This window comes from Abramis brama, assembly GCF_963993115.1.
Source record: "Abramis brama genome assembly, chromosome: 14".
Taxonomy (NCBI): Eukaryota; Metazoa; Chordata; class Actinopteri; order Cypriniformes; family Leuciscidae; genus Abramis; species Abramis brama.
In genome coordinates, this window is record NC_139976.1 from 31,847,745 (window position 1) to 31,860,357 (window position 12,613).

A 12,613-nucleotide genomic window follows, 5' to 3' on the forward strand; every position below is an offset into this window, starting at 1 on the left:
AAATGTCTTTCTTATGTGAAGATAAATCACTTTTTTTTATGTCAGTTTGGATAAAAGGATCTGCTAAATGCCTTAAATATGAATGCTTTGACATTGTTCTGCTGGTTGAATTGCATTGTGAAATTACCACAGGCTCAGCTCCCTCCTACTTTCACTCACTCCTACGAGTCTACATCCCTACCAGACGCCTACGATCAGTCAACAAGCGACGTCTCGTGGTCCCATCACAGAAAGCCACAAAATCACTTTCCAGAACATTCTCATTCACAGTTCCATGCTGGTGGAACACTCTCCCCACCCTCATCCGGAAAGCAGAATCCCTGACAACATTCAAAAGACAGCTGAAAAGCCATCTCTTCCGTGAGCACTTAACCTCATAAAAAAAAAATACAAAAAAAACTTCCCTTTCCCTTTAAAACCTCACTTATCGGGCTTATGCTACTCTGAATAATGCCTGAACTTTGTATTTTGAGCACTTCTTGCGTTGTTCTTGCCTCTTCATGATGACTCGCTTAATTTAGTCCTAATTTGTAAGTCGCTTTGGATAAAAGCGTCTGCTAAATGTAAATGTACCACCTCTTCACTGTGTTGGTTGTAAACGTGATATTGTTACACATCATCTTCAATCTCACTATTTTTCTTAGCAAATGTTTCAACCTAAACTGCAGGTCGCATAACATATTCAAGTATTAATGTTTTCTTAAAGGTATTTGAGATATTTTGAGGGAGTACTGTGAGGAAACTTTCCTGGCAGCTTTTGGTCTTGTGGTTTTCTTTTTGTTCCCACGGATTGTTGCACTGGGCTTTATCTTTGCAGTGCATTCTCTGTACAAAAGACCTCGCTCTGATACTGTGAGAAATTTAGCACGAGTGTCTTTCCCACTGGCAGAATCTCAAGGGCCTGATTTGATAAAGATGTGTGATTTAAAAATGTGCATTTTGAAGTTTATATTTATGTACCGTGTGTGATGTCGAAATGGATAGTAAAGAGCTGGAAATTGCATGAGAATAGCTTGATCTCTTGAACTCTGCAACAATACTGTACACACTCACACTGCAGTAACTTTTCCATTAAGGCATTGTATTGCTTTAAATGCATTTTTCCTAACCATATGGAAAATGTACTTGTCATTCTTTTGTCACTTATATTACCTATAAATGTAAATCACCATCAACTTTCTCTCTCTTCATAAAAATAGAAAGAAAGAAAGAACCAGTCAAAAGTTTGGAAACATTACTGTTTTTGAAAGAAGTCTCATGTTCATTAAGCCTGCATTTATTTGATCAAATATACAGAAAAAAACTAAAATATTATAATTTAAAATAATGGTTTTCTATTGGAATATACTTTAAAATATAATTAATTTATTTGATGCAAAGCTGAATTTTCAGCATCATTACTCCAGTCTTCACATTCTTCACACACATGATCCTTCAGAAATCATTCTGATATGCAGATTTATTATCAATGTTGGAAACAGTTGTGCTGCTTAATATTTTTTTTATAACCTGTGAAACTTTTTTTCAGAATTCTTTGATGAATAAAAAGTTAGAAAAGAACAGCATTTATTTAAAATATAAATATTTTGTAACAATATACACTACCGTTCAAAAGTTTGGGTCAGTACTTTATTCTTTCTTTAAAAAAAAAAAAGAAATTAATAATTTTATTCAGAAAGGATGTGTTAAATAGATTCAAAAAAAGATAAATGCTGTTTTAAACTTTATTTATCAATGAAAGTATCAAAGCAGCTTAGAATGATTTCTGAAGGTCATGTGACACTGAAGACTGGAGTTATGGCTGATGAAAATTCGCCTTTGCATCACAAATAAATTATATTTTAAAGTATATTCAAATAGAAAACCATTATTTTCAATTGTAATAATATTTCACAATATTGTTGTTTTTTCTGTATTTTTAATCAAATAATTGCAGGCGTAATGAGCATAGAGACTTCTAGTTATCTTGTTGGTTAAGGGTGAATACATTTTGTATAATTTCAAAATCATTTTGGAGTGAACTTTAATTTTAAAGGACAGTTTTGGGTGCAATGCTTTTTTTTTCTTTTAAATGACACATAAGTGGAGTTATAAAATACGCTTCTGAAGTGTAGACTATGGTCCCTTTAAGATGTGAAAGGAGGCAGATGATCCCGGTAACACGTGTCACGGCTGTATTGTCATCATCAACCGGTTCGGACTGGAACTGCATCGCACATACATAAAGATGCACGTGGCATGTGTTTACAATTTATTCTACTGTAAGAATTCAAATTAAACTTGTCAAATTAAGCAAATTCCATGAACGCAGTCTATATACATTATCCATGTCACAGGAAAACTAACGTTACCCATTCTACCTTCGGTGTCACACAGCGGATGCTTCCTGTAAATATATAATGGTATTTATCATTTCAACAGTGGCGAAAAGTAATCGTTTAAGTGTTTAACGGGAATTGGTCAATGTCGGGTTGACTGCAGCCGTGCTGTGTTTATTGTCACAGAATAAGAAAGGAAGTTAGAGCATCGAAATGTGAAGCTAGGCCAGCGAGAACAGCTTCAAACCGGTTTAAACGCCTGGCAACAAAAGCTGGAGCTCATGCAGAACACACCGCACAATGATGAAGACAGACCGGGATGTTGCAGACCAACACATCCACAATCATTCACAGCGGTCATCTCACATTATGACACAATGATATGATATGACATTTAAAATCATAACACCGGATTGTCCATAGAGCCAGTTCAACATCCTGAACTGAATTTTACCACGGAAATCATCATCATTTCGCGGTTGGGGAGGTAAAGCTTTTACTTTCAATCTCTTAGTGAGACAATGTTTTTAATAGTACTATTCTTTAATATATTGGATATTCACATCACAAAAAGCAAACAGGTTTTCAGCTTTAAATGTAACCTATAGCCTACGTTTTTCATTGTTGTTTTCAGTTGTTGTTTTTTACGTTGATAATATTCACAACAGTTTGTATTTGTGTGAAATTAAACAAAAACATAGGCGTATGTTGAAAATTAAGCAGTACGAGTATTAAAAAATATTACTGTACTGTTCTATGTGAACTGAACTGAGTTGGACGATGACATCATTTTTTGCAGAATTGCATTATAGATGAAATTAACTCATTTAATTACTGATGATCTTTATAACGGAACCGAATCGACACTGAACTGGCTTCAGCTGAACAACAGCCAAATGCATCATTTCCTGCTATCGCTGTTTTGAAACTATCTGTGTATTATATAAAGCGCTGTATAAATAAAGGTGACTTGACTTCACAAGAGTTCAGGAGCGCGGATGAGCGCACAGCTGCAACCGTGCGCGCTCCTGAACTCTGCGTTCTGCGCTGCTTTTACGCGCATTCCGCACACCTTGTTCTTTGGGGTTGTTCTTTATGTAAGAAGTTAAGGTGAGGTTGAAATGCAAGATATGTTCCTCCACGAATAAAATCAGATAAATTAATAATTGTGTTGCCTGGTAAACCCTTCAATATGGGGAAGATGGCAATACCCGAAATCCTTGTGGGGATTTTATTTGGTCCCCATGACCAACAGCTTATAAATCATAGGCTACTAAATTCTGTTTTTTGAAAATGTAAAAATGCAGAAAGTTTTCTGTGATGGGAAGGTTTATGGGTAGGGTTAGTGTAAGGGGAAAGAATGTACAGTTTATATACAGTATAAAAATCATGTCTATGGGAAGTCCCCATAAACATGATAACGTGTGTGTGTGTGAAAGAAATGAAATGTAATTTTTTGTCTGAACGATGTCTTTAAATGTGTTTTTCGCCACAGGAGCCCAGTGTAAACATGAGCGCAGGGAACACAAAGCAAGCCCCGGACGGTGGATGGGGTTGGGCCATTGTGGTTGCCTCTTTCATGGGTCAGCTCCTGGCCTACGGCTCGCCTCAGTCCGTGGGGGTGCTTTACCCGGAATGGCTGAACACCTTCCAGGATGGCAAAGGCACAACAGCGTGGGTCGGCTCTCTCGTGTCTGGGGTCGGACTCATTGCTAGTAAGTTTTCAACATTGAAACGAGATACTTTATGCTTAATAAATCTACCCTGCATAAAGATAAGCATTGCATTTTTCCCCTTTGTTCCGGGTAAATATACCATGGTAAACATAAACATAACTAACCACAATGAGTGTAATGACTATGCTTTCCAACTCCATATGATCATAATTCAGCTTCAAACTATAAATACTGAGCAATTATTAAATGAAAAGTTTCTCATTCTTTTATTATAAGTCTTTGACCTTGTTTTTCATTATGAAACTTGTTTACCAATATAAAATAAAGAGTAGCGTGTCAAATCAATAGGGCTACAATTGTGACTAATGATTTTCGGTTTGTGTCAGTGGGACATTTGATGTCATGTCCTGTGCTTTCATAAGTCAATCAAAATCTGCACTTCAAATCTGCCTGGTTAAATGCCTCGGCTTACATCAGATTTTTTTAAGCAGTTATTGATTGTATTTCTATTTTGAGTTTCCCATTCTCTAATAAGGTGATGCTTTTGTCCTTTTGCACAGGTCCCATCTGCAGTGCCTGTGTTGTGAACTTCGGGGCCAGGCCCGTAACCATCTTCAGCGGGGTCATGGTCTCCGGAGGGCTTATGCTGAGCGCTTTTGCACCCAATGTTCAGTTTCTCATATTTTCCTATGGGATAGTTGTTGGTAAGTATCTCACATTTCAAAGTCTGAATGTGGGCTGATGGACGATATAATGCAAAACATTTTGCTAAAAATTAAATGCACTTATTTTCACAATATTTGCTCAAAATGTATTAAAACATTAAAAAGTCGCCATATTTATTGGCATATTAAATCCTATTTTAATACCTATTATATCTATAAATGTATTATTAACTTAAAGGGGTAGTTCACCCAAAAATGAAAATTCTGTTATTAATTACTCACCTTCATGTCGTTTCAAACCCGTATGACTTTTGTTCATCTTCAGAACACAAATGAAGATATTTTTGATGAAATCTGAGAGCTTTCTGTCCCTTCATTGGCAGTCCACGCAACTACCACTTTGACGCTTCAAAAAGTTCATAAAGAGATCGTAAAACTAATCAATATGAATTGAGCGGTTTAGTCCAAATTTTCTGAAGAGACTCGATCGCTTTATGTGATGAACAGATTGAATTTAGAAATTTAAATATTCATCAACTCACACATTAGTTGCGGTAAACGGAAGGTCAAATGTTCCCTTGACGTGCGAGAACCAATTTCAAAACCAACCTCTCAGATTTCATCAAAAAGATCTTCATTTCAGTGTTCTGAAGATGAACAAAAGTCTGAAGGGTTTGGAACGACATGAGGGTGAGTAATTAATGACAGAATTTTCATTTTTGGGTGAACTAACCCTTCAATTATTCTGTGGTTTAGGGGGATATTTAGAGTTTGAGTATGGTCTTTTCTTGGACAGCAACACAAATCTGTTTGCCTTTATTATAGTTGATTATAATGAAGATTAAATGAGCAGGTGAACTTTTCTTTAACCTCACACTTTTATTTTACAGGACTAGGCTGTGGACTTGTTTATGCTGCTACTGTAACCATCACTTGCCAGTATTTTGACAAGAGACGCGGTCTCGCTCTCGGCATTATTACAACAGGTAGGCTAAATATATGATCAGTTGAAAATAATACACTACTAGTCCAATGTTTAGACACACTTGACTAAATTTATGTTTCTCATAATTTTAAAAACATCTCAAAGCATGAATATAAATTTCTATACAAAGCTGACATTTTATAAATGTAACTATTTATTTATTACAAATGGATGAGTAGGATCGGATGGGGAAATATGTAGCACATGTGAACTCCTTCAATGCGGTTTAAAAAAAAAGGAATATATAAAAAATAGTTTTCATGAGTACTATTTTTCTAAAATGTGTAAAAATAGTACTTATTAGGGCTGCATAATTTGGGGGGGAAATCGTATTGTGATTTTTCTAATAAGAATTGCGATTATGATATAAAATGTGAAAAATATTCCAGGTTTGCAGGGCTGCACAATTTGGCCATATATTCTCTATTGTTGATAAGCACTTATCATTACAATGTTGCGTTCCCAAATGCAAAGAGCAGCAGTGTCTGTGAATAATAATGAGCTGCTCACATGTAAGAACACAGTGCCCTGCTTTCTAAGATCAAAGTGAACGATAAATGGAGTTATTGTCTCCCAAAATAAAGAACCTACTCTGAACTGCCTGGAACGAGTCAACTGTAATTTCAGTCTTGCTTCCTGCACGAACCTACAGACGTTTGTGACAAATCAGCATAATGCCAGCCTAGCTTTGTTGGCTGCTCACAAAAGAAACATCTACTTTGACCCACCCTCAAACACTGTAGTTGTAGCTGAGGCCTGGAAGAGTTTGGTTCATGTTGTCTAAAATTCGTTTTAGACAAGTATGCATGTAAACCCATTTTAGGAGACCTTCAAAACAAAATTAGGAAACTCTAACCCTCTGGTCCTCTTCACGTGTCGGTCAAAAATGTAAATTGTACAATTACAACACTTGGCAGATTATTGCTGAAGTGAAAAAAGTTTAAAGAAAGTGAATTTAAAAAAAGTAACAGAATTGTTGTTATGTTGTAACAATATATTGTTATGAAAAATGCACAAAGATACTATTTTCAATTTATATATAAAATATATTTTCAAAATCACGTTTTACTCTAAAACTGCAAGAAAATCAAAACCATAAATCAAAACAAGTTGTGTTTGAAATTTGAGCTTGATATCTCAAAAAATTAGCTTTCAGTAAGATTTTGTTTGGCTGCAGTACCAAAATATTTCACTAGATAAAAATTGTTTCCAATTAATTTCCAATGTGGTCATTTTTGACGCGAGGAGCACAAGTGTGACTATTTTTTACAGGACCATTTAACCTTTTCGAATCATGTCCATGATTTTGTGTGTGTGTGTTCGCATAGCAAGTACCAAAACCTTTACCAAATTTCGGACCATTCCAATGAAGTAAAACAACAACAACAACAAAAAAAAACGTACAATTTTTCATTCAAAAATGACCGAAGAGCACCAGAGGGATTAATTAAATCACAGCCTTTGCAATTTGATAATCGCACTAAGCCATATCACAATTTCGTTTTTACTTCGATTAATCATGCAGCCATAGTACTAATAACATTCATATCCAATTAAAGTAAGCCAACTCAATCCTTCTCATGTTTCCAGGTACAAGTATTGGAGGTTTTCTCTACGCTACGGCACAGAATGAGTTCATTGCACTCTTTGGACTCGACGGCTGTCTTTTGCTAATTGGCTGTTTTGCACTAAACATCATCGCCTGTGCTGGACTCATGAGACCACTGCACCTGCCGGCCTACTACCTGAAACAGAGAGCAGCGCTGGTCGAGAAGGCAGAGGAGAAGGTTCTGGAAAAGAGCCCTGTCGTGGAGGACCCCATCAAGAAAAACCAGTCCGTCAACGTTCTCATCACCGGAGAGACGAAAGAGCCTCCACCGTACGAGAAGAGCCTCCTGAGTTATGTGGCGTTTGTGCGGCTCATAAAGAAGAAACAGAAGGAGTACTTAGAATACTTGAAGTCGACAGGGAAACTGCTTCAGAACAGGGTCTTCTCGGCCATGTGCATGTCTTTGTTTGCGTATTGCCTGGGTGCGTACACTCCTCTTCTCTTCCTGGAGGATTTGGCCCAGAGCGAGGGTCTGGTCGATGGCATCAGCACCATCCCGCTGGTCTCCATCATGTCCATTGCTGCAGGAGTGGGGAAGCTGTTGCTGGGCATCACGATGGACATCCACTGGATGAACAGCATCTTTCTGTACAGCTTCACCCTGCTGGGCTCAGGGGTGGCTCTTCTCATTATCCCCGTCACCAAGAACTACACTGGGCTGCAGGTCATCTCAGCGGTGCTGGGCTTCTTTTCTGGAAACTGGTCCGTCGTACCCTACATGACCACTAAGGTTGTGGGAATGGATCATCTGACTGAGGCATATGGGATCTTGATGTTCTTTGGTGGATTTAGTATAATGCTCGGACCACCTGTCGCAGGTAATTTTTTTTTTACTTGTTGCCATGATTTTAGTTCAGACGCTATGCAAGCCTTTATAATGAACTTAATTCACAAATGAATTAGCACGGACCAGAGATTGGCCAAAATCTTTTCTTTTCAGTTCATCAGTGGGATTTTGAATTGGAAGTTCACTTCAGTTATTAGCAAATTAATTAGTACAGACCAGAAGTTGGGAAGAATAGAATTTAAGAATCAGCTTCTTTTCAATTCATCAGTGGGAATTGGTCACATAAACCACAGGATGCTGAATTGGAATGACTTGGGGATAAAGATTTATTTGGAATACTTTGGCATAAAATAGACCATTTTGGGACATTATGTGTTTTTCCACTATACGTAAAATTAAAGTTAATTAATTAAATATATATGAATACATTTATATAGATGGGTCAATGACATTCCTTTTTTGCCAGGATCTATTTGTTTATCCAAAAATACATGAAAATTGCAATTCAAATATGCAATACAACTCTTCTATAATGAATATGTCTTTAATTCCTGAATTAAAGGATAGGTTCTCTGATTTTCAACCAGCTTTGTATTGTTACAATGTCAGTAGTATATGTAAATTAACTTCTCTGTTACCTATTACACAAAGATGTATGTCTGTTTATTTGTCAGCAAAACATGCATCATTTAATAACTTGTTTTAAAAGAATGATTAAGATGTGTGAAATCACATGTATTTAAGTTGTAAGGAAAATATGATATTGCTTTTACCTTGGTGGTTACACCACATGACATTTTAGAGAGCATAATTTTGAAACTTCCGCATCAAACTTCCGCATATTTGGACAGTCAGATCAACAGTTGGAGCGGCACCAAAATCAAAGTGCATTATAGGCTAAATGTTGACGCTTCTGGCAAAAGGGAACGCCACAGCGCTTTTTCTTTGTCTTGTTTCCTTTAGTCATGTAGCATATTTGTATATATACTGTATACACATATAACCTTTTAAAAATAAAGATTTAGATGTATTTGTTATTAAATGTAAACTTTTTTTTTTTTTTTTTATGAAACACTTGAACACATGAAACCAACGTAAATACAAAGAGTACATTTCCAAAATGCGTTTTAAACTATATTTTTAAAAGATTATTTTCCTTTATTTTGGACACTTTTTTTTTCACTGACCCAGGTGACATTCAAATATTTTTATGATTAGCTGTTTGAATTTGATTCCATATAATTATACTTTCATAAATGAAAATTATAATGCTACATTCTTGATTAAGTTGTAAATGAATTCTTGATTAAGTTGTAAATGTGCCTAGAGTAAAGAGTCAGCAGGTTTACCTGTGGAGTGAGATACAGTATTGTAACTCTGCCACTTGTTTGGTTTCTCACTCCAGGCTGGATTTACGACTGGATGCACTCCTACGACCTGGCATTCTACTTCAGTGGGAGCTTCGTGCTGCTGGGAGGAGCTGGCCTTTTTCTCTCGGCTTTGTCCTGTTGGAACAAGAACCAGGATGAAACCAATACGCCAGACACAGAATACACTAATGACTATGACAAAGTGGCAACAGTGGCCTGAAGCATGAATACAAGATTAACTGCTGTACAGAAGATGAATTCTCACACTGTAATAACAAAAAAGCTGAAGCCGCTGAACATGTCAGCTGGATGTTTTTACTCAGCATGTTACACTGAAGAATTCTAGAAAATGAAGACAGGACCATGCTTAGACTTGTGGCCTTGTTTTAGGAGGCTCTGGTCTTGCTTTCAGAACACTCTTTTAGATTTGTTTTGTTTACTGTACGGATTGGAATAAATAGAGATGGGAGTCTTCAGTACCACGTGTCACCGATTTTAGTGAAACAATGTTTTCAAACATCTCAAGTTTCATGAGATGACTGTTTTTTTCTTTCTTTCTATAGACGTACAAGACTTCACTACACTAAACAGCAAATTAATGTCATTTTTATATTTGATTATTCCACAATCTGAAAAACATTCTTCAGTATTTGGACGGGTGATAATCAATGTTTTGTGCTGTACCAAAGTTATGATTGTTGTTGAGTTATTTATTGTGTTTGATTTGTTGCTTTTATGTTTATGCCTTGTTTTTTATAAAAAAAAAAAAAAAGGATTTCTTAGTGACAGACTATTGTCTGTAGTTGATTTAAAACCACATGCTATTAAGGAATATGTATCTGTGAAAATGCTGTCAGGTTGTTTAATAGCAGTTTAGCCATCTTTTAATTTCTTTATTTGTATACTTTTTTAAATACCAGCTCTTATTGACTGTTTTACACGTTTTGCAATAGGCTGTGTATGTTTGTATTTTGTACTGCTTTCTTGTTTTTTGTTTTTGTTTTGTTTTTAATCTTGGAAAGACATTGTTACTTGAAATATGTTTTTAATATTCAAGGAACAGTGAAAAGTGGAATAGGACACATGGGTATATATTTGCTCCACCACTGTAAAAAACGATTACAGGAATCTTTCTGGTTATGGCACCTTTAGATGTAGTGCCATTATTATTTATGTTTCTTTTATTGTTTTATTTGCATTTGTATGTTTTTTATAATTAAAGTATTGATGATATAATTGTTGCTTGCTTTATAGCCAGTTTTCTTTTTTAACAGCCTATTTTTTCAACACTAGTCATGGCCTGTTCACGCAAAATGCAAACAATGCCGGACTTAGCCTACTGTAAAGATTTGCACTGGGTTTCATTAGACTGCCATGAGAGGTGGCCTTGTCATCTCCATGGAAACAGTAACCATAGTGAATGCAATCAGAGGTCCATTTATGCAGTCACCAGTGTTTGTTTGCCTGCAGGTTTTGATAAAGGTTGTAAAATGATGATACAAATAGTTTTTGATGTTTATATATGTAATCAAATCGAAGCTGTGATAGATATTACTCTGCATAACCTAGAATAGAATATTGTTCAACACAAGTTGAAACAAAACACTAGACTGATTCCCAGATTTATCTACACTGAACAAAATTATAAACGCAACACTTTTGCCCCCATTTTTCATGAGCTGAACTCAAAGATCTGAGACTTGTTCTACGTACACAAAAGGCCAATTTCTCTCAAATATTGTTCACAAATCTGTATAAATCTGTGTTAGTGAGCACTTCTCCTTTGCCGAGATAATCCATCCACCTCACAGGTGTGGCATATCAAGATGCTGATTAGACAGCATGATTATTGCACAGGTGTGCCTTAGGCTGTCCACAATACGACAATTCACCATGACGTCACAACAATAACAGACGTTCTTCCGGGTGGCAAAAGCCTATGGCAACGCTAGTAAATTGCTTGGAAGGGAGATCCACCGTCAGCAGTAGCCTAATCTACATTTCAACAGGTAAGTTGATTCAAAAACAGACGTTGTGGAAATTCAGACATAGTTAACATGATCATTGAGGGACAACTTAACTAATTCAGGAGATAGCAATAAATGAAATGCCTAACCTTGGTCATAGTAGATGTAGCACTAGTCTACTAAGTTACCATAATTTTTAAATGAGCCTCAGCCTACCATTGAGTAGTTCTTTCAGTGACTGTTGCTGTTTGACTTCCAATATGTTAGGCTATGGTAGATGGTCTATTTCCCTGTTATCTAACTAAAAAGGCTATGATAGTTTTCTGTTGCTCGGATCGGATGGCACAGACGTGAGCTTTTGACGGTGAAATGGATAGTGCGCTGTAGCCTAGCGCTACTCGGCTAGGCATTCACTCAAACTAAACTCGTGGTGGTGATGAAACCAATGTGGTACACACATCAATCATCCATCAGCAGTAACCTACAACTATGTTTTGCTTTTTCTATTTAATGACATTTGATCAGTAGCCTACATGACACTAGAATTTCTATCTCTTCCTTGTATAATACTTTTACTTCAGGCAGTGACTGGCAATGAGTCTGATCTTCAAAAGAGACCTTAAGTTTACTAATATTAGTCTCAAATTTCCCCAGCTGAAGATAATTATGCTCTGCTATGATTTTGTAGATGGACAGTTTTGATAATACACGAAGCAGCAGAAAGGTAAACGTTGGATGAATCATATAATTTAGGGGATCATTAAGATTTCCTCTTAGCAGTTTTAATATTGGTTGTTTGCACATTCTTCCAGTCACTCTGCAATTTAACAGAACCAAAAATGTTAGTGTAATAGCGCAGCGCTTCTGTTACGTCACACGCATCACACACATGACCAGCGTCGGCCAATAGTGAGCCTACGTGGTGACGTGCAACACAGACGCGCTGCGCTAAAACACTACGTGAAAAAACTCGAGGCCCAGAGAGAAGGAAATGAATAGTGGAATAAAGTCGTTATTTTTGTTTGTTTTTTCGCACAAAAAGTATTCTCGTCGCTTTATAAACTTAAGATTGAGCCACTGTAGTCACTTGGACTATATTAACGATGTCTTTAATGCATTTTCTGGGCCAGCAAGTCTTTAGAAGCCTATGGAGGAGTGAGACAGCTCTCAGATTTAATCAAAAATATCTTAATTTGTGTTCCGAAGATGAACGAAGGTCTTACGGGGTTGGAACAA

General features: G+C 36.5%; 1 protein-coding gene across 1 annotated transcript; it reads left to right on the top strand.

The window, feature by feature from the left end:
* Window positions 1-2,168: 2,168 nt before the first annotated feature.
* On the top strand, window positions 2,169-10,656 carry slc16a9b (solute carrier family 16 member 9b). The gene is made up of 6 exons (XM_084134749.1): window positions 2,169-2,805; window positions 3,814-4,033; window positions 4,555-4,698; window positions 5,550-5,645; window positions 7,235-8,071; window positions 9,446-10,656. The coding sequence occupies exons 2-6, from the start codon at window positions 3,829-3,831 to the stop codon at window positions 9,628-9,630; spliced, it is 1,467 nt and encodes a 488-aa protein (XP_083990875.1). The 5' UTR covers window positions 2,169-2,805; window positions 3,814-3,828; the 3' UTR covers window positions 9,631-10,656.
* Window positions 10,657-12,613: the final 1,957 nt, after the last annotated feature.